At 39.3% G+C, this 25,345-nt stretch overlaps 1 protein-coding gene and 1 pseudogene across 5 annotated transcripts in view; one reads left to right on the forward strand and one right to left on the reverse strand.

The window, feature by feature from the left end:
* Positions 1 to 17,272, reverse strand: part of Lrrcc1 (leucine rich repeat and coiled-coil centrosomal protein 1) — a 31,655-nt gene extending 14,383 nt beyond the window's left edge. For 2 of the 5 annotated variants that reach the window (XM_036177679.1, XM_036177680.1), the window contains exons 1-13: positions 17,044 to 17,258; positions 14,104 to 14,309; positions 13,764 to 13,829; positions 12,898 to 13,065; positions 11,105 to 11,280; positions 10,796 to 11,005; positions 9,855 to 10,048; positions 8,164 to 8,311; positions 7,183 to 7,331; positions 4,385 to 4,589; positions 3,316 to 3,455; positions 2,425 to 2,626; positions 1,043 to 1,228 (exon numbers count right to left, since the gene is read on the reverse strand). In XM_036177679.1, coding sequence (XP_036033572.1) covers positions 1,043 to 1,228; positions 2,425 to 2,626; positions 3,316 to 3,455; positions 4,385 to 4,589; positions 7,183 to 7,331; positions 8,164 to 8,311; positions 9,855 to 10,048; positions 10,796 to 11,005; positions 11,105 to 11,280; positions 12,898 to 13,065; positions 13,764 to 13,829; positions 14,104 to 14,309; positions 17,044 to 17,132 — 2,139 coding nt within the window. In that variant the 5' untranslated portion in view covers positions 17,133 to 17,258. Of the gene's footprint in view, positions 1 to 1,042; positions 1,229 to 2,424; positions 2,627 to 3,315; positions 3,456 to 4,384; positions 4,590 to 7,182; positions 7,332 to 8,163; positions 8,312 to 9,854; positions 10,049 to 10,185; positions 10,278 to 10,795; positions 11,006 to 11,104; positions 11,281 to 12,897; positions 13,066 to 13,763; positions 13,830 to 14,103; positions 14,310 to 17,043 lie in introns of those variants that run through there. The other 3 variants (XM_036177681.1, XM_036177682.1, XM_036177683.1) reach the window with 3 other exon arrangements.
* A 3,395-nt stretch (positions 17,273 to 20,667) lies between these two features.
* LOC118578141 lies at positions 20,668 to 21,715 on the forward strand (annotated as a pseudogene).
* The last annotated feature ends 3,630 nt before the right edge of the window (positions 21,716 to 25,345 follow it).

A 25,345-nucleotide genomic window follows, 5' to 3' on the forward strand; every position in this document is an offset into this window, starting at 1 on the left:
AAAACCACCAATTATTTCACTTAATTATAAACATTAAAATTATATACACTATAAATGTTCGTTCGTTTATTTATTTATTTATTTATTTATTTATTTATTTATTTATTTCCAGAACAGGGTTTCTCTGTGTAGCTCTGCACCTTTCCTTTAACTCACTTGGTAGACGAGGCTGGCCTGGAACGCACAGAGTTCCACCTGGCTCTACCTCCCGAGTGCTGGGATTAAAGGTGTGCACCACCACCACCGCCCTGCTATAAATTTTTATTAAAGTACCTTCTTTACATCTTATAAAAAAGTGCTCTTTAAGCAAATAAAAAGTAAAGATTACCAAAATTTACACCAAAAGTTTTAAGACACATCCTATAAAATAAAATGCCAACATCTAAAGGGCTACTCTCTAAAGCTAAGTTTTTACTCCATAATTTTTAAGAGAAAAACTAAACCTATAATTGTCAAATTTTCTCATGAAATATTTAAATTAACAGTCTATAAGTTACTTTCCAGAAGTTGATTTCCTAGGTAAAATAGAACAAATACTAATGTAAATGAATTTAAAAGCTATTGCAGAGAAGTGTATCTGAAACTGCCACTACTATCCAATTAACAGCGGTAATACAAGTGGCATTTCTTAAACCTTAACACCAATTTGTGTTATATCACTGTACAACTGGTACACCTTTATAAAAATAATTTACTTAAGTAGTTTTATTTTACCTATTTTTATTATTACTGAGACAGAGTCTCACTATGTAGACCTGATAGATTTATAACTCTAATGGAGACCAGAAGGCACTCCATTCAGAGATCCCTTTGCCTGCCTCTGCCTTCAAGAGCTGTGGCTGAAGGTGCCGGCATACTTAGATACTTTGACGAAAGCACTATCACCTATGAAATCATTAATCTCATTAGGTACACTTTCATCACGAACATCACAATGAATGACTAATACAGTCTCCCAGTTAGTCCTGAGTACTCCTAAAATGCACTGCTCACACTTGAGGTGATGCGAAAGCCCCAAGGAAATGACACTGCAGACTCTTGCCTGTAAATTTGCTGCTGCTTCTTGTTTCAATTTGGAGACTTCCGAGAGTTTTGTCTTTTGTTCCTTCACCATACAGGTCAGATCTTTAATTAAACAGGAAGATTCATTTTCTTTGCGTTGAGCCCAAATAAGAGCATGTTTGCTCTTGGCTAACTCAGTTGCAACATCTTCAAAACCATCTTGAACCTGTATTTCAAAATCATATAAATAGCATCTTCCCAAACAGAAAATATTGCTTCTACAAACAGTTTACATTTTTCATTTTAAAACCTTGAGTTTTAGCAAAACAAAATTCAAAGGTAGTTTGTTTCAGTCTACTAATTCCTAGAAGATAAAACACATACCCAAGGAGTTTGCTACTCATTTGTCTAGTTACCCAAGGAGTTAACTAGTGAATGAAAGAACCAAAATGCATTTGTACAACACACATTCACTGAGCAATTGCTGTATGTCAGCCACTGTTTGGCACTACAGTGTACCAATGGACAAAATAGACTAATCTGTCTTCTAGTAGTTAGGGACTAATAAGATACCAATAGGAAGAAACTATGCATAATGAAACTATCTAGAAAGCTTAAGCTTAGAGGGATGTACAGTATTATAAGAGGAACATTCAATTTCAAATGACACTGGTATTGAGAGGTTAACAGAAGATAACAAAGGATGTAAGTATGTATATAAGGAAGGTGCTCTAGGCGGGAAGGTGCTTCAAGGAACAGTACAAGGGCTGGTGATGTGAGTGGCATGGGTGAAGGGAAAGATGACAAAGCATGCAATCAGCTAGAATACAGAGAATTCTGATTATCATTCTGAATAAAATAGAGGGGCAAAAGAGTTGAGGAGTGGCATAACATCTAACTTACATTTTAATATAAAGGTGGTAAGAAAGAAGACTACATTCTAAAAATAACATTACAAACAAGCTCTTGAGGTACTACTGGTTATGGAATATCAGAGAAAGAGGAGTCAATGTTGGCATTAATTTTTGGCATAAGCACCTAGAAGGCTGGGAATAGCATTGATGGAGATGGAAAGATGGTTGAAGTAAAAGTGGAGGAATTTCAGTTCAACAGAAATGCTAACTAAGCACTGGCCTAGGAGCGAGGGTATGGGGGTGGGGGTGGGGTAGGAGAACTCTCAGCTTTGCTGGCCCCTGCAGTACCAGTTCAGGTTTCTCATTCACATTCTGATTCTCACTTTATCTCACCACTTATTAACACAATTATTTTTCCAACAGCAATAAAAAAAAATTAGCTATTATTTACATGAGGAAATGCAAGCTCTAAAAATTCAATTTTTTAAACATCATACAGTCATCTAAATAGGGGTAAGATTTTAAAATGTGGTACTCTTATCAATAGAACTATATTATCAACTCTTACATCTTTAAATCTTCTAGCTTCAACAGTTAAAGCAATACGGAATTCGTTTTCTAAATCCAAATACTGCTGGTTTAGTATATCGATTTTTTCTTGGTATTCTTTTACTTCTTGTTCATGCTTTCTTTCTTCTTTGGACATTTCTTTAGCCAATGCCTCCTGGAGCTCAGCGTCACTGAAGAACTCCCTAGTTTCAATTTCTTTTCTGGAATGGAAACCAAAGCAGTGCAGTTTATGTCCATAAAAATTCAAAGGTCTTTAAACAGTTACCTTTGACATTTTCCATCACCTAAGGTTAATGGAAGATCAAGTCTTTGCTTCAAAACACAGATATGTCGAGAAAGTTAATAGTCTACTGCTTTAGAGAATAAATACTGATTGATTTTACACATAGTTATTTGGAAGTTAATTAGCATAGCTTCCTCTCTGTATGATGAACAATTTTTCTGTCAAGCTTGAAGAAGTATAGAAATTATTAGAAGACTCTTCTTTTCATGCTGACACTAAAGTCACACAGTTGGTTTTAGCTCCTAGCTATTTCTATGGGACTGAATCTAACCGAGGCGCAAACATGGTATTTTCTATGAATTAATTCTGATCTTAATCTTTTTTTCACTACATCGACTGGTTGACAGATTACATGAATGTGCATCATGCATAGCAGTCATAGGACAACCTGCAGGAGTTGGTTTTCCTTCTATCACGTGGATCAGGAACTACATTTGTCAGGCACTCTAAGTCATCTTGCTGGCCCTTCATGAGTTAATCCTGTCAGCCTTCACTAATGGTCAGTCACTGGGTGGGAAGGAGCTGGTGTGGGGGTGGGGGACAGAACCAGAAACTTCCTTTTATACTTTTGAATGTCAGTATTGTCTTGATACACGTCTCATTCACCTGTGTTCCTGTTCTTTCAATGCCAGAAGTTCATGAAGTTGCTGCACTTGCTCCTTTTCTTGGTGAAGAGACGTTCGAAGTAAGTTTATTTCTCGATCAGCAGCCGAGGCTTTGAGCTCCACTTCTTGGATAAGTCTCATCTAAGTGAAGCACAGTCACATAATTATCCTCATGCTTCTGTGTCTTAAAGTCAGTTAGTCTCATTTGAGTAAGGTACACATGGCTCCAGCACTCCCACAATCATCTCTCTGCTTCCACTTTATATCTGGTCAGTTTGTTTAAAGGCCAAGGGCAGTTCCCTTAGTTTAAAAGAAAAGCCACAGGGCAGGCAAACTGTAGACATTGGCAGCTGCCTTGAGGAGGAAGATGGAGAAGAGGAAGAGAAAAAAATCACGCCTTTTTGATTTAGGCATGGAGGAGAAATAAGCTCGCTGCCAGCCACATGGTGAGTAACAGAGAGCTTTGGGACGTGCTGAAGCTCAGCATGTTAGGGAGAGCATGACTAAAGCCAGTATCTAAAAAAAAACAGAAAGAAAAGAGAAAGTCCTTACCAGAAAAGTTGGCAGACCTAAGTGCTTTATGGCCAACCCAGTAACTACCCGATTGTATTGTATTTTATGCCAGCTCCTCTAAATGTTGACTAAATGGTATGACCTAGTAACTGAGCTGTTTTCAAACTTTACTGACATAAGAATGATACTGTCAGACAAAGTTGAAGCATCAAGTATACTGGTATCAAACACTATTGATTTGCATCACATTTTTTGGACAGGGCTCCATGCCATGCATGAAAGTGAAAATCCTTCAAGTACCCCACAGATTGGAAAGCTATCCCTCAATAATATGAGCCTACCTACCTGCAATATTTCTACCAACTCTTATGAATGCTTTATGTAAGTGCTGGTAGAATAAAGACATAATCCACAAGCTGTACAATTGCTCTATTAAAAACAACACTGACTTAATTTCTGCATAGAGCCTGGCATCTTTGGAGCCTACTATGCATGTAATTAGTTTTAGGGAGGAAGCCATCAATCTGTTCATCTACAACCCTCATCCATTCAGATACCTGTGCCTGCTGCTGCTGTGCTTTCTGCTTCTCCATTTTTTCCAAGGCCTTTTCCAGGGTTCTCAAGTGTCTGAGGTGCTCTTCCTGTTGACCTTGCGCCTTCATTAATTCAATAGTTAGTTTTTTAACTTCATTTTGAAGTCTGTGAACTATAATTTCAAGTTGAGCCTTGGAATGTCTCTCCTTAAAAATAACATCCTTTAGCCTAAAGCATAAATTATATATGCAATGGTAAGAATGTTACATGTATAAAAATAATGAAAACTGTAATCAATGTTAAGGCTTAAAATACTGAATATACGCATTTGTTCTGATCTTGAAATTAATGTTTTACTATAAGGAAAAAACATTCATCATAAATTAAAGAAACTTAGATAAACTTTTATTATTCTACAGCAATATTTTACCCCAAGTGTGTTTCAGCTTAGGGCTAGATGTGAACTTTTTAAAGCATTCAGTATTGACTAAGGTATAGTCACTGCCCACAAGGAGCTCAGTATCAGAGGATATATATAGATATATAGATATAGATAGATAGATATTGTAAGATCCAGAATCAAGAAGATATTAATACCAACTGGCTTTGAGATATAAGAAGTGGCAGAACTATTATTTCTAGTTTTGGTAGCTGGCAGAATATTAATGGCACACCATTTACTAAGGCAAAAGACTACAGAACAAGAAGCAAGATGCTTCTTTCTCAGGATGGGCTAACCTGAAAACATGAGAAATACAGAAATACAGTACTTCTGGTAACCCATTAGATCAACAAGTCTATTGTCCAAGGAGGTCGAAACAATGAAGATACTATACTAAATGAGATTCCCTAGTTGACCTAACATTATTCATAGGGTGGCACCTAGTCATCAGACTTCATATTAAGGGCAATGGGTACAAGGCACACAAAAGAATATCAAGAGCTGTGAGGCATTATTCGTAAGATACCAAACAAATATGGATGTAGATAAAAGTAGAATCAGAACAACTGAGACTTACTTCTCAAGAGAGCAATGAACATGGACAGTGGACAACAGGTACAAAGACAGACTGTATAAAAGCTAAAGAGCAAGTGTGTTCCAAACACCGCAAATTCAATGGACTCTGGAGAGCAGCTGAGAAATAGTTTTAAAATACTACAATTAATACTTATACTATGAAATACAGCAAAAATTAATCACAAATAGCCCAAAACAAGAGATTACGAATGACAAAATAGGGGCTGGAGAGATGGCTCAGAGGTTAAGAGCACTGGCTGCTCTTCCAGAGGACCTGGGTTCAATTCCCAGCACCCACATAGCAGCTCACAACTGCCTCTAACACCAGTTCCAGGATATCTGACACCCTCACACCAATGCACATTAAATTTGTTTAAAAAAAAAAAAAAAGAATGACAAACTAGGCATGGTGGTGCACACCTGTAATTCCAATCACCTGGGAGGCAGAGACAGGTGGAGCTCTTTTGAGTTCAAGGCCAGACTGCTCTACTTAATGATTTCCAGGCCAGCCAGAGCTACATAGTGAGATGCTGCCTCAAAAACTCAATACAACACAACAAAAAGAATGCCAAAACTAAAAGGAATTTCAATTATAAGGCAAAAGGAAATAAAATTTAATAAAACAACTCCTAAAACAAGCTTTGCTTCATTCTGAAGAGAAATTCTGTCTTCTACAGTCTCCACGTGACTCATCCTGGGGTCTCTGTAAACCTGTCATGTAACAGGGCTCTTTTTTTTTAAGGATGTCTGAGTCCTATTCCCTTTCCCATGCCATTCTCTCATTTCCTGACCAGGATTTTCTTCTGTCTGTTCAGAGACAGTGATCCCTCAAACATAAATAAGGCAGGATAGTGACAGAAGCAATCACAGAAGAGCAGAATATACCAAAATGTATAGTTATGGTGATTCTCACAGTAAACACATTCAGTGTACATGTTTAGCATGATTTCTTTTTTCATCTCACACAGGTACAACATATAAAAGAAGCAGGGAGAACCGGGTTTTTTGTTTGTTTCTTTAAACATCATTATTATACAGCCAAATGTCTAAAATAAATTAGGGATCAGGTTGGAAACTGTGTACTTCAATTTAATATTCAGAGGAGATCTTCTAAGAGGAATTATCCTCTCTACAGACACAAAACTGAACTAGCAACAACTTCTAAATCCTACTTATGGCCAATAGCAAGTCTGGACACCTAGTGTTCTTTTAGAGATAAGAAAAATATACAACCCCAAAAGAACTCTCAGAAAGAAACTTAATAACTATTTGAAGGGATAACTTCAGAATTAACTATAGAAATCAAAGGAGGGGTTACTATAATGTATTTTCACATAATGGAATAGGATAGACTTATATTAAAGAAAGTCTGGGGTGAAAAAACAAATCCTTAGGCAAATAGGAGACTGAATAGACAAGAAATAATAAGAAAAAAATTAAGAAACTTGGGCTATGTGGTACCAAAGCTAACAGAAAATGAGTACATGATAAGATACTAGGATTCATAAACCTTAAAGAGAAATTTGCCAATGCCAGCCCCTTGCAAATATGGCACTCTACAAAGCATGTCACCCCCTACTCCACCCTCTTATCTTATTATTTATAGTACTCATCCACTTGACACTTCCCTGTACAAGTGGTCAACTACTTGTACTCCAAATTCCCCAATTTTGTGACAAGAAAGCACTAGATCCTCAAATGACATGAAAGTCACATATATTCATTTTCCCCTAACTTTTCCTGTGCCACATCCAGTAATCTTCATGTTCTGAGGGACACCTCTAGGGTCATATTTTGCCTCACCTGTTTGTAGTGATGAGAGCCAGGCTGTGAACATCTTTTTTCTCACTCGCTTGCTTATGCAGCTCATCGATATAATCTATAAGTTTCTTTTCAGCTTGCTCAGCTTTCCACCTCATCTCTCTCTCTTGGTCTAACTGTTCCAAGAGGGACTTAAAAAAAAAAAAAAAGCAATGCTTCATGAATTTGGAAAAAGTTATCTAACTTCTCACTGCCTTAGTGAGTCTTTTCATTTATTGTATAGTAAACAATTATTACATTGTAATTATTGTAAATTACCTATTGTAAAAAGCTACAGTGAGAAATAAACTAATGGACTTAAAGCACAAAGAATAGTGCAGAATAGTGCTGGGTACATAACTATATCAAATGAATGTTAGCTGCTGCTATCATAACAATCCAACCATTAAGAGTATACTTTTAAAGTGCATAGTAGAAAAACCAGTACTCCAACATGTAAAATGTGGACAAGCTAACTAATACATTCAGCAAGTCTTGAATTTTTAAAATTACTGGAGCATCTCTGAATCCTTTTCTAAAGCTGAGTTTCAGGACAACCAACAAGACAGTTATGCAGAATACTACTTTGAGAAAACATGGAGATTTCTTTTGATATTTGAAAGGATACAGTATCTCCCTCAAATTAGGAACTATTTCTTTGGGAAATAGGAACTGGAACGTTCCTAATGGTTTCTCCTTCTACAGGAATGTAAAATCATTTCAACTGATTTGATCGTTAGAAAATGTAAAAGCAGTAATATTACACAAAGTCTGGAAATCAGGAAGGGTAAAAGTAGCCCATTCCCATCTCTGATAAAACTACAAACATTTATTGCTCATAAAAACAAACAAACAAACACACAAACAAACAAACAAACAAAACAAAACTAAACAAACAAACCAAAAAAAAAACATGGTTAACTTTCTAGGACTCTGTATTTAAAATTAAGATTATTAAGTTTTTCTTAACTTTCTAAACCGTACCCGATAAGTGTTGTCATCCGAGACACTTTTGTCTACTTTAATTAAGTCAGTCTTCTGCTCGTCTGAGTCTCTTAAAATATTACAGTTTACTAAAGACGATCTTACATATAAATCTTTAAGGTAAGGCTGCCTCATTTTGCGATTACAACTGCAAAGAATAAAACGCAGAAAATAATCCAAAGCACAGTTTATAATGCTTTCCAATACAATCACCCACAGCCACACATGTAAATATTTTTAAAAAACATTCAGGGGCTGAAGAGATGGCTCAGTAGTTAAGAGCTCTCCTTGCAGAGAACCCTGATTCAATTCCCAGTACCCATGCAGCAGCTCCAAACATTTCCAACCCTAGTCGCAGGGGATCTGATGCCCACTTCTGTTCCTTAGTGGGCACCAGGACATGGTACAGACATACATGCAGGTAAAACACCAATACCTATACAATAAATATTTTTTTAACAAAAAATGTATTAAGTAAGGTAATAGTTACTTGGACAAGCTAATTTATAAATTTTATAATGGATATGCTTTGCTGACTCACTATTTAGTTAAGATTTTTTAAAAAGATGATTTTATATGTGTAGTGTTCAATATATTCAAAATGAAACAGACTATGATCATATAATACAAAAATTTGAAAACATGATTTAAATACCCTATGGAACTTAAAAGTTCAAAATTGATACAATATAACAGAATAAACAGATTCTGTCAGAAGCCAGAGTAATAAGAAGTATAGCCTTATTATTAAGAGGACTGAGTGAGTTTTATATAACAAAGTACAATTGGATCACTATGAAGAATTGAAATAACAAAGAGGACATTTAAAAAACAGAATGATGCAGGCAAAAGGTGTAGTCTTTTCTGAATAACTATCATGGTTGATACCCCTGCTATGAAAACACAGACATCAGATTTCTACATCCTTATGTCAAAAACATAATCATTTCATTTGCTACTGATCCTAGCTTAGTAGGTACTGCTTAGCTAGGCCTTGGCCTCCCAGCTACATTTGCCTACAACATGGAGTAGAAACGAGTCAGGAAAACTCAAGTGTATTAGCCTTACTTCCCACTGCAATTAATACAGTGGCATTTTGGTATTATACATTAATTAATCAACTTTGGTAATGACAAAGAGAAAGCAATCTTTTATATGAATATACAGTTCTTAAGTTTCTGCAGAAATTGGTTCCAGAACTACCCACAAACACCAAAATATCTAAATGCTCAAATACATTACATAAAATGGCATAGCATTTTTATATATAACATGCATATGAGTATACATTAAATTGTCTAACTTTAACATTCAATACAATATCCACTATAATACCTAATATAATCAATTCATTATACTCTATTATTTAGGAAATAAATGACGAGAAAAAACAATTTGTGGCTGTTCAATCAGGACAATAATTTTAAACCTATTGAATGGGTCATGTCAGTAAAGATGTAATTCTTTTGTTTGATTTTATTTGTTTACTAGTGGATTGAATCCATGGATGCAGAAACTGTAGGATAAGAGGGGCAAATAGTTTACCAAACCTTAAGTGTCGAGGCTGAAAAGAAAAAAAAAAATGTCTGGTGTCAGTAAACCGACAGGTTTATCATCAGGAAATAGTAAGAAGCCAGTCAGTTACTCCTGCCTGTGTACCTTATTTGGATTACTAAGACCAAAGCATGTACCTTACAAAAGCACCGTTGTTTTTATTGTGGTGCTTAATAGTTTGAATAGTCCTGGCATAATACGGGATTTTTGTTCTTCTAGGAGCTTTGCGGATGTACTCTTTTCTGTTTCCATAGTCACTTTCAGAAGTTATGTCTGTGTCCCTTTTTGGGCTGTCTTTCTCAGGAACATTATCGATTATAGAATTAGAAGTCTAAGAATAAAAAAAAAGAAACAAAGAAACAAAGAAATAAAGCCTGTTAAAAATTCTGCTCAGAATAATTAAAATTTATTTAAGCCTTCTTAAATATTAAGACATTTTATAAGATTAAAGACTTATAAATTACATACCTTTGAAACTGAAGGCAAGTATAATGAAAAAGGCACAGGAGAGCAGGGTATATTGGTATATTCCTGTAATCCCAGAACTCCAGAAGCAGATGCAAGACATCAAGTAACACTTCATTTAAAAAAACTAAACCAAGGGAGGAAAAACTAGAACCCTCATGAACTGCTGTTAGGTATATAGAATGTTTCAGCTACTCTTACCCAAAAGGTAGGATAGGGATGAGCAACTGAACATGAAGGTACATAGTAAAGAGAAATCAAAAGTTGACTATCATGTTCATAATCATTTCATTCAGTTGCCAGAGGAAAACTAGTCAAATGTCTATGAACTGATGCTACATACACAAAACAATAAAATATTATTGGCAATACAAGCACTGACACTCATGAAGTCAACAAAGAAAATGAGTGAAAAAAACATATCCCATTTTTTTCTGCCACTGTTACTATATATAATCCTATTTCTGTAAACAAAACAAAAATACTGATAGAGTCAACATGACATTTTTGGTTGGTAAACTTTGGTATAATTTCTACTTTATACTTCACACTTTTTTAACTACTTTTTCTGTAATAAACATAATTGGCCTTCAAAAAGATAAAAATAAATTACTTCATTGAGAAGCTGTAAGATTTGATCATCCAATTTCTGAAGTTTCATTTCATTCTGAAAATCGTTTTCATGATTAATTTTTTCTGGTTCAGAAGATGGACACACAGATAAAAGCGAGGTCAAAACATTGTCTTCTGGTGTACTGGTAAACTGCTCCAAAGGAGGCAATACGTCCATGGGTGGTGCTGCCATCGGCATATTGTCAATGACCTGTGACACAGAAACAAACCCAAGCCCTTTAAAGTTCATATTCTGATACCTTAACACTTGAAGATATCTTTCTTCCTAGAAAAGTCACCAATACACTACCTCATCTTCACTTATATTCAGGGGGGAATCAGAAGAAACTAAGTTGTCCAAAAGTCCTTCAAAACATTGTAGGCGTGTTGAGTTTATTTCTTCCAAATTTACTGGTTCACCAAATATGTTCTTGCAATCTAAGATTCTCAGTTGTGGCAAAGTCTGGAGAATGATTGCTCGGTACCCTTGGAAACAGAGTTAAAAACCAATGCATAAATATTTTAAGAGATTATTTCTAAAACAAACCAAGCTACTATATATTGCCTGAATGATAATTATCAGTCAGTCCCATGCAGCACTAACTAGGAAAAAACATCACGCACTCAACATTTTCAACAAACCACTGAAACCACCTGGTCTGAAAAATTATCTCTAGATTATAAATGCATGAAACCAGCATCATTTTACTCTGAGAAGGAAGATAAATAAGACTTTTGCTTATTTTAATATGACCATCATAAAATGGAAAAAAAAAAAAAAAGGAATTAGAGGCAGAATTCCCCATAGTGAGACATTTGTGAAATATCTCACCTTTTCTTAATGACACATAATCAGTATTAGGATATGCTATATGAAGTATTCAGGAAAAAATATTCACTCTAATTAAATGAGAAACCTGACAAGTCAACATTACATTGGTATGCAACCCGATAGAAACATTCGATTTTGTTCAAGTAATTTCTTTCCTTTTTTTTTTTAAACGTGTATAGGTATTTTGGCTGTATGATGTCTGTGCACATGTGTGCCTGGTTCCTAACATAAAGGCAGTCAGAAATGAAGTTACAGATGGTTGTGAGTCACCATGTGGTATTGGCACTGAACCCAGATCCTCTGGAAGAGCAGCCAGTGCTTTTAGTCACTAAGCCATCTCTCTAATCCCTCAACAAATTTCCTCTCTCTCTCTCTCTCTCTTTCTCTCTCTCTCTCTCTCTCTCTCTCTCTCTCTTTCTCTCCTTTTTTAACATGAGTAGGTCAAGGGACAACTTGTGGAAGTCATTTCTCTTCTTTTACCATGTGGGTCTTAGGAAGTGAACTCAGGTCATCAGGCTTGGTGGCAAATTATACCACCTTACTAATCCTTCAAGTAATTTCAATACTAAATATTTCTCAGAAGGATCAATTAAGTGGTTGGAAAGAAGAGAGAGAGGTCTAGCAAATCAGTGTTAGAATTTTTTTTTTTAATAAGATTTCTTTCATGCATGTATGTGCCATATGCATGCCTGGTGACCACAGAGGTGAATAGAGGTATCACCTGGAACTAGAGTTATGGATGGTTGTGGGCCACCATGTAGGTGCTGTGCAATGAACATATAAGTTTTAGCTTTCAAAAGACATAATTAATAATGCAATAAATTCATGTGGTACATAACTGTAATCCCAGCACTCAGAGAGTGAAGAGGGTTCATGGTTATCCTCCACTACACATCAAGTTTGAAGTCAACCTGAGCTACAAGAAATACTATCTAACGAGGGGGAAGGAAGGAAGGAAGGAAGGAAGGAAGGAAGGAAGGAAGGAAGGAAGGAAAGAAGGAAGGAACGAACCATGGAAGGAGGTCTGTTCATCCTTTATACTTTTAACAAAGAAGAAATTTTGTTCTTTTCTCAATTAAATTCTTTGTAATTGTTCTCCTAAACATACTAAAAACAAAACAAAACAAAACAAAACAAAACAACCCAACACCTCAAAATTGCAAAGCTTAAGACTGAAATGAAAGGGGGTCATAAACACCAATTTCAAGAAAAAAAAAAAGCTTTTACATTTAAGTGTTAGAAAAGTATCTGTTAAATTAACTGTTTCCTACCTGGTACAAGACAGACAGGATTACCGTCTCCATCTTTCTCTAAAATAAGATTGGTTAGGAAGTGCAAGCCTACTGTACACTGAAGTAAGTGATGGATACTATCTATACAATTACTATGTAGGTCAATATATCTAAGTTTATACTTCAGTCCATGAAGAGGCATCAACCCTGCAACAGGAAGAAAAATCTTTTAAGGCAAAGGAGCAGCATATGAGAGTAATTAGTGAAAATTTGTTAGTTCTAACAGGTAATTCTAAGAATTTTGAAACTTTGTATCTTATTATAATTTTGTCAATTGTATCACTTTAATAAGAAATAGGTAACAATTTCAAGACCTTAGACATGCTGACCACAGGAAAAAATGATTTTAACTTTTAAGATACAAGTTCCTGCAATCCTCCATATCTATATTGTGCAATGTAGTAGTCAATACTTGCTTTTATATTTAAATTAAAACTTAATTAAATATTCAGTCCCTTGCCTGACCAGTCATATTTCATGTCAATAATCACATCTGGCTCTTGGCAGCCACACAAGAGGGCATCAGATACAGAAAGTCTCTATCAGTGTCTGAGGTTTTACTGGAACCACCCCTTTCTATGTGAGTATAGTGGTTAATTATTTGAGATTAAGCATTATCCTCCTAAAGTAGGTTTTCCTCACTTTAGCTTCTTCTGTTGATGATCATCCTTGTCTTTATCTCCACTTGTTACTCAGGTATTGTTTTGGCAGCAACATAGAAGTATATCATTTGGATAAAACTCTTGGTCAAAACATCATTATTTTTTGGAGTTTCCCAACACTGAGCTAAGTCCTCATACACTGAACAGCTTTAGCATTATAGAAATATAAGCAAATCTACTTACCACTAAGATCATTTATGTGATTATAAGATAAATTCAGTCTAGTCAGATTAACCAGTGCTTCAAGTCCTAAAAAAAAGGTGGTGGGGGGGGGAGAATATAGCTTTTATAAGGTTTAAATAACGAAACACAATATCATTTCACATTGGTAGCAATGAAATCAACTTCTGTTTTTTGAAGTACTTAGCTATTTTAAAAGAAAAATAAAACATTTTTCTCAGTGGGTCAATTTTCAAAAATTTATGGTTCTATTAACTCCATTCTTTGGAAGAAAACAGAAAGATCTAATTTTTTTTTTTTCATTTTCGTTTACACAAAATACCACATGTAATAGTTTACAAACCTTCCACTCTTGTGATCAAATTGCAGGACAAGTTTAAAGTGCATAGTTTTGTCAGTGTGTTTAGTCCTTCAATTTGACTTATTTGATTAGATGACAGATCTAAATGTCGTAGGTTCCAAATATGATCAATGGATGTGATCTTGGAGATGTTATTACAATGCAGATTGATGGCATGAAGTGTTGAATTTAAAGATAACTCTGATATACTATAAAAGAAAATGTTATAAAAACATATTTAAAAAGCATGACCAAATAGTTAAAATTAGTCAAGTAGCAGGATTATAATGTCTTCTACTCATTTTAGAAAAAAATTCCTTCCTATTTTGCCTTGCAATATTTCATTACTTACCATGCAAACTAATATTTTGATCCATTTATACAATCACAGAAAGAGGAGTAGCTTTGGGTACTTTCAGCTTGCATGTGCAAAGTCACTGTCATGTATAGTAAAGGCAGAATTCAACAGTCAGTAATTATACAGGTTCCTAAATGCTAACACACCATTTGACATCTCTGCTCACTCTTTTCGCGATGTTGAGCTACTTCAACCTCCTGTGCGCCTCTATACATGTTTTTTGAGAACTTCATACAAGTTCTTCATACATATGTATTTTGATCACATTTACTCTGTCACCTCTTCCTAGATCCATTCTCCTTTCTTTTCCCGCTCAACTTTGTGTCCGTTTTGGTTTGTTCATTTTCACAATCAAGGCCAATTTGTGCTGTCCAAATATCCTTGGATGTACAGCCTTCCACTGGAGTATGGTAGACTTACTAAGGGGCAATGACATTCTTAAGAGAAAATTGACCCTTTCTCCTCTAGTAGCTAAGAATGAGCAGCTGCAACCTTTAAAGCTGTTTCTTTTTCTCACTTAATCTGCACAACTCTTAGGCAGTTGGTGCATGTTCATGGCAATTGAACAGACTAATAGAGACCTGACATAAATCCAGATCTTATGCATGAGTTTATAACTTTATTTTCTTTACTGTCTGTGTTAGCTAGTTAGTCCAGAATGCAGCTGACTTCTAGGAAACTCACTAATTACTGCTCTTTGTGGTGGAAAGGCTCTTGTCCTCTGTAACTGCAGGCTGGAATGCATTTCCACTAAACAGAAATCACCTCTCTACTCCCTCAAATACCACTTGTGAGTGGAAATTGCCTAGGAGGACATAATAGTAGTTCCACCAAACTACAGTGCCCAGTCAGAGGTACCAGATGAATGCAGGTAGGAAGAGACGGTCAGGGCATCTATGCTAGACTTTGTACTGGCTACTATAAAGTTGCAGGGACATACTGACTGGCAGCAAGGAAACTTCAAACCACCAACTTCTAAAGGTGCCTGTTTGAAGTATTTGCCAATTATCTAGCTTCTATCACTTACAGAATTATTTAGGGCCAGATCTTGTGCTATTACCATATGCTTTTAATAGCCAACTGTTTTCTAACACATCAGAAATTAATATGGCTGAATCTAATTGCTCATATAGTTGAACTGTCAGACAAATTATATAATGTATCTAAAAAAGAAAGTCCCAAATTCATTGCTTATTAGAAAAACAACCTTGCAGACTTGCTGTGGGCATTAGTAATAATGCATATAACATTCACATAGACAATATCCTGAAAATGATAACCACATTATTAAATATAAATGCAAGCATTCCTTTGGAAAACGTCTTCCCTGGTAAACCTCAGATCAGGGCTGAGAATAAACTGTTTTATTATATTATAAATACCAAGGTTCAGATAGAGCACCTCCACAAAGACAGGGAGACTCTTGCAATGGAAATGGCTACAACAGGATATCCAAGAAGCGTCTCAGTGAGGGCCCAGCATCTATGGTGTAATAGAAACCAGAGGCCTCAAACTTGACCAATGACTCTTTGCAAGTAAAGATATATGGACAAAAAGGGTTACTGGGTGACTCACTGCAGCTTCCATGACGAGAGTTTTAATTTTTTCCTTTTTTTCTCTTAAATTTTATTTTATTTTGGGGGATGTGGGAGAGTTGCAGGGGTGAGTGCAAAGGGAAGGGGAAATGAATGAGCTCAAAATGCATGATGTGTAATGCACATTGAATAAATAAAAATAAAGTAAAAAAAAGAAAGGAGTCTGGACAAAAGCACTGAATGGTATGGGCAGCATGAAACAGGGTCAGCTAAAAGAGTTTCAACAAGTCTATGGAAGTGTGTCTGACAGTGCCTTGTGCAGAAGGAATTAAAAACGCGTGAGAACTGTGGCAAGAGCTGCAAGCAGGGAACAGAGCAGGCTTGCCAAGCAGCTGGCTCGGGATGCAAGCCCGGCCGCCACTTTCCAGGCGCAGAGAAACGAAACTAGAAAAGGCAACAGGTAGCAGGACAGAAAGGGAGCGAAGAAGAGGAGACAGAGGGACCCCGGGCTGTGCTGGGAGGATGGAGAGGATCGGGGCTGTGCTGGGAGGACGGGGAGGATCCGGGGCTGTGCTGGGAGGATGGAGAGGATAGGGGCTGTGCTGGGAGGGCGGAGAGGATCCGGGGCTGTGCTGGGAGGACGGGGAGGATCGGGGCTGTGCTGGGAGGACGGGGAGGATCCGGGGCTGTGCTGGGAGGACGGACAGGACCTGGGGCTGTGCTGGGAGGACGGAGAGGATCGGGGCTGTGCTGGGAGGACAGCGAGGATCCGGGGCTGTGCTGGGAGGACGAGGAGGACCCGGGGCTGTGCTGGGAGGACGGAGAGGATCCGGGGCTGTGCTGGGAGGACGGGGAGGACCCGGGGCTGTGCTGGGAGGACGGGGAGGACCCGGGGCTGTGCTGGGAGGACGGGGAGGACCCGGGGCCGTGCTGGGAGGACGGAGAGGACCCGGGGCCGTGCTGGGAGGACAGAGGGGAACTCTCCTACCCGCCTCCCCCCACCTCCCCCCACCCCCGAGCCGGCCGACCCCACCGGGTGGCGGCAGCTACCTCTGCAGGCCTTTGTCCATGAAGCACACGTCTCCGCAGCTGCTGTCGCCATCCTCAGGTTCGACTTCGGCATCCACCGCCGCCTCCATGGCACCGGCGACGGGGAGTGGGTGTTAAGCGGCGCCCAGCGCTGGGTCCCAGCCTGCTCACGCCTCCAGAGTACCGGAAAGCAGGCGGGGGCGGGGCGAGGACTCCAACCGCCCGCCGCACTTTCCCGCCGGCCGCTGCCGCAAAGCAGGACGCCGGCGGCCCAGGGCTAGTAGCCTTTTACGGCGTCTGCTTTAAAGCACAGCCTTCGGGCTGTTGGTTTGACAATGGGTGGGTCTGCTCCAGACCCGTGTACATGAACTCTATACTGCCTTATGAAGGCTGTCTGTCTGTCTATCTATCTATCTATCTATCTATCTATCTATCTATCTATCTATCTGTCTATCTATCTGTCTATCTGTCTGTCTGTCTACCATCTATCTATCTACCTTTCTGTCTATCTATAAATAACGATAGTCTGCTTTTATACTTCGTGATATGATCTCACAGTCATAGTACCGTTTCCCTGTTTGGTTACTGCCTTTCCTGGTAATTCGTTAAATCTTGTGCAGTGCGTTTATGTATGTTGGTCCCCATGCCAAAGCGGTGTGTGTGTGGGGGGGGGGCTTAGTTTTTCTTCATAAAAAAATTCATTCAAGGAACACCCTTTATGCCTCTGCAAAGCAAGCACCCCAAAGATACTTAACTGGGCTGTTCCAAGGTAGGGTTGGCAACACGATGGGTTTGCATTGTGGATTTAAAAGAAAAATATTTATGAGGTGATTACAATCATGGAATCAACCCATAGCATGGATTGATCTCCTCTCAGGGTATTTATTTCCACAGTCCTTCAGAAAAGTTCACTAAATGGGAGGGAACCTGAGAGCACAATGGCATGATATTCTAATAGTGCCAAGGTATTTAGTGCCAGTTATGGGAAAATGTACTGATAGGGTTTGGTACAGCAGGGGAAACTTATCCACAGCCTCAAAGATGTTTAACCACAAAGGGGTATTGCAAAGGTAAGAAGAGAGAGCCATCAAAATACAGTTTTCTTGGCTACCACACATTAACTCATTTTGAGACTGCTCAAGGCCTCATGATTGATTTCATGACAGATTGTTCATTAAAATATTTTGTTATTTTTAAAACTTTAAGTTAAAGGCTGTAGAGATGGCATAAGACTATTACCCATGGAAGCAATTGAACTTGAATTAAAAACCCAGAATACTGATAAAAATTGGGTCATGGTTAGGAATGGCTTGTAACTCCAGCACTGTTGGAAGGCTGAAACAGGAAAATCTCTGGGACCTGATGGCTGCCAACCTAGCTCCAGGTTCAGGGAGAGACCTTTTTTCAAGGATATAAGATAAACAGTAGTAGAGTAGGACACCCAAAATCCTCCTCAGTATCATATGTATGAACATATCTGCACATGTCCATGTGTACACCACACATATGCACTAAGCTCACATTTTTTATTTATTTTTAAAAAGGGTTTTTTTTTTCATTTTTCATACCAATCCCAGTTCCTCTTCCCTCCCCTTCTTCAATCCCCCTATCCCATACCCCTTTCACTACTCAGAGAGGGTAAGGCCTCCTTTGGGGAGTCAGCAAGTCTGGCATACTAAGTTGAAGCAAGACCAAGCTTCTCCCCCCTGTGTCAAGGCTGAGCAAGGTATCCCACCCTAGGGAATGTGTTCCAAAAAGCCCTTTCATGCACCTAGGACAAGTCTGGGTCCCACTGCCAGGGGCTCCCCAAACAGATCTAGCTATATGATTGTCCACATTTAGAGGACCTAGTTCAGGCCCATGCATGTCCCCAGCACAGGCCAGAGTCCATGAGCTCCCACAGCTTGGGTCAGCTGTCTCTGTGGTTTTCCCCATCATGAATTGACCTCACTTGCTCCTGTGAATCCCCCCTCCCTCTCTCCAATTGAAGTCTAGGAGCTCAGCCCAGTACTTGGTTGTGGATCACTGCATCTGCTTCCATCAGTTACTGGATGTAGGTTCTATGATGACAGTTAGGGTAGTCACTAATTTAATTATAGGGAAGGTAAGTTCAGGCACCCTCTCCATTATTGCTAGGAGTCTTAGCTGGTGTCATCCTTGTGGATTTCCCTAGCACCACATTTCTTCTTAACCCCATAATGGCTCCCTCTACCAAGATATCTCTTTCATTGCTCTCCCTCTTCATCCCTCCCTCCACTTGGCCATTTCAGTTCCTCCTGTTCCCATCCCCCATGCTTTCCCTTCCTCCCCTTGGCCCCACCTCTGGTTTATGCAGGAAATCTTAACTATTTTCCCTGCCTGGGGCCGTCCATATGTGTCCCTCTTAGGGTCCTCCTTTTTACTTAGCTTCTCTGAGGTTGTGGATTGTAGCCTGGTTATCCTTTGCCACACTCACATTTTTACACATACACATAAGTACACACAGAGGAAGAAAGACATTTTTACAATTGAGGTTTTATGTTGACACTTGAGGTAAAGTTCTGCAGTACATTGACAGGCTGTACAAACAGGAAATATCACTTAGGCTGCCTTCATTTCCCTCCACTTACTAACTGAAAGGGCCAATGATACATTGAAAACCCCAATGACTGATTGCCTGGCCAGCTAAGCAGATAGACTAACTGCAGTTCTTCACCACCCCTTCCTCTCCTCCAAATCCAACCCCCTGACTCCCACCCCCAAATCAGCTATGGCCGGCCTCCTTCTCTCTGTTCCCATCCACAATGAGTCACGTAGAACTTTCCCTCCAAACTTCCTCCCCACTCATCATGTTATCCCATGCTCTAAGTCCAGCAAAGTCCAACAGGCATTTCCACTTAAGTCAGAAAAGTAATCCTCACACATTGATCTTGGGAGACTTCAATACCCCATTCTCACCAATAGACAGGTCATCCAGACAAAAACTAAACAGAAATACAGGATCTAACATGTTATAAACCAAATGAACCTAACAGATATTTACAGAATATTTCACCCAAATACAAAAGAATACATCTTTCCTGCACCTCATGGAACTTCCTCCAAAATTGATCACATGCTCTGACACAAAGCAAGTCTCAACAGATACAAGAACACTGAAATAACACCCTCCATCCTATCTGACACTACAGATTACAGCTGGATATCACCAACAACAGAAAGCTTAAAAATGTCATGAAAACTGAACAACTCTCTACTAAATGAAAAATGGGTCAAGACAGAAATGAAAGTCTTTCTCTAACTGAATGAATACAAAACACCCAAATTTTGGGACATAGGGAAAGTGGTTCTAAGAGGCAAGTTCATTGCACTAAGTACCTACATAAAATAATCGGAAAGGTCTCATACTAGTAACTTAAATGCATACCTGAAAGCCCTAGAACAGAAAGAAAAAAATCACATCTAAAATGAGTAGACCACAAGAAACAATCAAACACAGGGCTGAAATCAATAAAATAGAAACAAACAAAAAATATAAAGAATCAGTGAAACAAAGAATTGGTTCATTGAGAAAATTAGTAACATTAATAAATGCCTATCCAAAACAACTCAAAGGTGGAGAGAGATGATAAAATTTAAAAAACAAGGCTCTCTGCTCTTCCCTGTTCCAGAGACAGCCGCATCCTTCCGTGCAGTGCCAGCCTCATTTCTGAGACACGATGGTGAAGGTCGGAGTGAATGGATTTGGCCGAATTGGACGCCTGGTTGCCAGGTCTGCCTTCCAGTCTGGCAAAGTTGACATTGTTGCCATCAATGACCCCTTCATTGACCTCAACTACATGGTCTACATGTTCCAGTATGACTCTACCCATGGCAAGTTCAGCGGTATAGTCAAGGCTGAGAACGGGAAGCTTGTCATCAACGGGAAGCCCATCACCATCTTCCAGGAGCGAGATCCCGCCAACATCAAGTGGGGTGAAGCTGGTGCTGAGTACGTTGTGGAGTCCACTGGTGTCTTCACCACCATGGAGAAGGCAGGGGCCAACTTGAAGGGTGGGGCCAAAAGGGTCATCATCTCCGTCCCTTCTGCTGACGCCCCAATGTTTGTGATGGGTGTGAACCATGAGAAGTACGACAACTCACTCAAGATTGTCAGCAATGCTTCCTGCACCACCAACTGCTTAGCCCCCCTGGCCAAGGTCATCCATGACAACTTTGGCATTGTGGAAGGACTCATGACCACAGTCCACGCCATCACCCAGAAGACTGTGGATGGCCCCTCTGGGAAGCTGTGGCGTGATGGCCATGGGGCTGCCCAGAACATCATCCCTGCATCCACCAGTGCTGCCAAGGCTATGGGCAAGGTCATCCCAGAGCTGAATGGGAAGCTCACGGGCATGGCCTTCCGTGTTCCTACCCGCAATGTGTCTGTTGTGGATCTGACATGCCGCCTGCAGAAACCTGCCAAGTATGATGACATCAAGAAGATGGTGAAGCAGGCATCAGAGGGCCCACTAAAGGGCATCCTGGGCTACACTGAGGACTAGGTTGTCTCCTGCGACTTTAACAGCGACCCCCACTCCTCCACCTTTGATGCTGGGGCTGGCATTGCTCTCAATGACAACTTTGTGAAGCTCATTTCCTGGTACGACAATGAATTTGGCTGCGCAACAGGGTGGTGGACCTCATGGCCTACATGGCCTCCAAGGAGTAAAAAGCCGGCCCTGGACCACCCACCCCAGCAAGGACAGCAAGAGAGACCCTTAGCTGCTGAGTAGTTCCTGTCCCATCTCAGCCCTGGATACTGATCATCTCCCTCACCGTTTCCATCCCAGACCCCCAGAACAACAGAAGGGGCTTAGGGAGCCCTACTCTCTTGAACACCATCAATAAAGTTCACTGCACCCATAAAAAAAATAAAAAAAATTAGAAATTAAAAGGGAGATGTAACAACAGAAATCAAGAAAATTTAGAGAATTATAAGAACATACTTTAATGACCTTTACTCAAACAAATTGGAAAGTCTAAAAGAAATGGATAATTTTCTTGATACATATCACTTACTAAAGTTAACTAGGATCAGATAAGCAATTGAAAGAGACATATAAATACTAGTGAAATGACAGCTGATATTAAAAGTCTCCCAACCAGCCGGGTGGTGGTGGTGGTGGTGGTGCATGCCTTTAATCTCAGTACTGAGGAGGCAGAGCCAGGAGGATCTCTGTGAGTTCGAGGCCAGCCTGGGCTACAGAGTGAGTTCCAGGAAAGGTGCAATGCTACACAGAAAAACCCTGTCTTGAAAAAACAAACAAACAAACAAACAACAACAACAACAAAAGTCTCCCAAACAAAAAAGCTCTGGGCCAGGCCAGATGGTTTTAGTACAGAACTCTAACAGACTTCCAAAGAAGAGTTAACAACAATACTCAAATTATTCTACAAAATAGAAACAGAAGGAACATTGCTAAATTCATTTTATGAGGTCACACTGACCCTGATATTCATTTTTTTTTTGTATGTGGAGCTGAGGATCGAACCCAGGGCCTTGCACTTGCTAGGCAAGCCAAGCACTCTACCACTGAGCTAAATCCCCAACCCCAGACCCTGATATTCAAACCACATAAAACCTAAGAAAGAGAATTACACACCAATTTCCCTTATGAACATAGATGTAAAGATTATCAATAAAATACTTGCAAACTGAATCCAATAGTATCAATAAGATCACCTGCCACAGTCAAGTAGGCTTATTCCAGAGATGCAGGAATAGTTCAACATATGTAAATCAATAAATGTAATCCAACATATAAACAAACTGAAGTAAAAAAAAAAAAAACCCACATGATCATTTCATTAGATGCAGAAAAGGCCTTTGACAAAATCTAATTCTCCTTTATGATGAAAGTCCTGGAGAGATTAGGAATACAAGGGACATACCTAAATATAATAATGGCAGATTACCGTCGGCCCATAGCCACCACCTTAAATGGAGAGAAAGTCAAAGCAATTCCACTAAGATCAGGAACAAGACAGTTGTTCACTCTCTCCATATCTATTCAACATAGTAATTGAAGTCTTAGCTAGAGCAATAAGACAACTGAAGGAGATCAACAGTCACAAATTGGAAAAGAAGAAGTCAACATATCTTTATTTGCAAATGAGGTAACTTAATCCAGAAAGACAATTATGGTATGTATTGGATCGTGTGTGTGTGTGTGTGTGTGTGTGTGTGTGTGTGTGTGTGTGTGTGTGTGTGTTGGTGGTGGTGAATAAGAATGTCCACATAGGTTCATATATTTGAATACTTAGTCACCAAGGAGTGTCATCATTTGAACATATGAAAAGGATTAGGAGGTGAGAACTTCTTGGAGTAGTTGTGCCCTTGTTGGTAGAAGTGTTTCACTTGTTGGTAGAAGTGTTTCACTTGGGGTAGGCTATGAGGTTTCAAAAACCCACGGCAGGCCCAGGCTCTCTCTCTTTCTGCCCACAGCATAGAATGTAGTTTTCAGCTACTTTTCCAGCACCAGCCTGCATGTAGCCATGCTGTGCACCACAATGATAATGAATCTCTGAAACTGTAAGCAAGCCCCAATTAAATGCCTTATTTCATAAGAGTCACCTTGTTCATGGTGTCTCTTCATAGCAATAGAACACTGACTAAGACAGATTGGTACCAGGGACTGGGGCACTGGTGTGACAGGCCTGACCATACTATTTGTTGGAGGAATATAAAAGATTTTGGGACTTTGGAATAGAAAAACGATTGAACATTTTAAGCAGGTCTGAATGGATCATACTAGTAGGAGCTTGGAAAACAGTTCTGAAGGTGATTTGAACTGTGGAGCCCAGTTAAAGATGTGTCAGAGGGAAAGGAATATTAGTAAATGGCCTAGAGACAACTCTTGTGATATTTTGGCAAAGATGTGGCTGGCTACTTTTTGCACTTGTGCTAAAAATCTGCCTAAGTGTGCTGGACAGTTTTATGTCAACTTAACATAAGCTAAAGCCATCTGAGAGGAGCAAACCTCAATTAAGGCAAAAATGCCTCCATAAAATTGGGCTATAGGCAAGTCCGTAGGCCATTTTCAGTGATTGATGGGGAGGGAGGGGAAGGGACAGGAAGGGAGGAGAGGGATAAGGAGAGGAGATATCCTGAACTGACAGGTAACTACTGTGCCTAGGTGATTGGGGCTCCAAAGAGCTCACAGAATCCAAAAACTTTTTAATCTCTCTAAAGAAGATGATATCCATCAATCAGAAAGCCCTTAAATAAAGAAGGTGAACAGCTCAGGATAAATGCACCCAAGATTCAGCATCATGCTATTCTGTAGCTAGAGTTTTCCTGCCTGGCCCAGTCAGGACAAATCTCTCTTACCTGCCAGTCCCACAGTCGCTCAGACCCAACCAAGAAAGCACAAAGAAACTTACATTGTTTAGAAACTGTATGGCTGTGGCAGGCTTCTTGTTATCTGCTTCTTCTATCTTAAATTAACCCAGTTCTGTTAGTCTATACTTTGCCACATGGCTTGTGGCTTACCAGTGTCTTTACATGTTGCTTCTCATGGCGGCGGCTGGCGGTGTCTCTCTCCAGCCTTCTACTTCCCAGAATTCTCTTCTCTCTTGTCCCGCCTATACTTCCTGCCTGGCCACTGGCCAATCAGAACTTTATTTACACAGAGCGATATCCACAGCACTTCCCCTTTTCTTTTTTTTTTTAAGGAAGGTTTTAACTTTTACATAGTACAATTACATATAACAAAACAATTATCAAGCAAGAATTATAGTTACAATATTAAAGAAGATATCCTATCTATCTTATATAAAGTTTTATATCTAACTTATCTTGTATCATAACTGAGGAAATTATAACTATCTAGTCTTCAACCACATCAAAGACCTCAGAAGGATATAATAGGATATAATATTACCTGAGAAATGAGAAAAGAATACAAGCAACTTTCTGGAGTCTTGCAGGGTAGACAGAGACAGCTGGCAGCCTGGACAATCACCTAATGTTCCTTTGTAAAGTTGGGGCATTTGTCTTCAGCCCACAGGGCTAGAGTCTCTTGGTCACTTTTTTTAGTGTCCTGTAGAATGTCTGGCAGTTTTCTCTGTGAAGCAGGAACATGAAGGACCATTTTGTCAAACAAAGTTTAGTGGTCACCTTTCTATGGGTCCTGCATGTCCAGTTGATCAAGCAGTCCAGGCAAGAACAGTTTCTTGCCCAAATGGCTATTTTTGCCAAGGTGAAGATAAACTCCACATGAAGTGTCTTCAATGCCCATCCTCCTCTCTGAAGTAAATCGGTGCTGCCAGGAGCAGACATGTCTCACTGTCCAGAAAG

The sequence above is a fragment of the Onychomys torridus genome, chromosome 2 (genome assembly GCF_903995425.1).
Source record: "Onychomys torridus chromosome 2, mOncTor1.1, whole genome shotgun sequence".
In the NCBI taxonomy this organism is placed as follows: domain Eukaryota; kingdom Metazoa; phylum Chordata; class Mammalia; order Rodentia; family Cricetidae; genus Onychomys; species Onychomys torridus.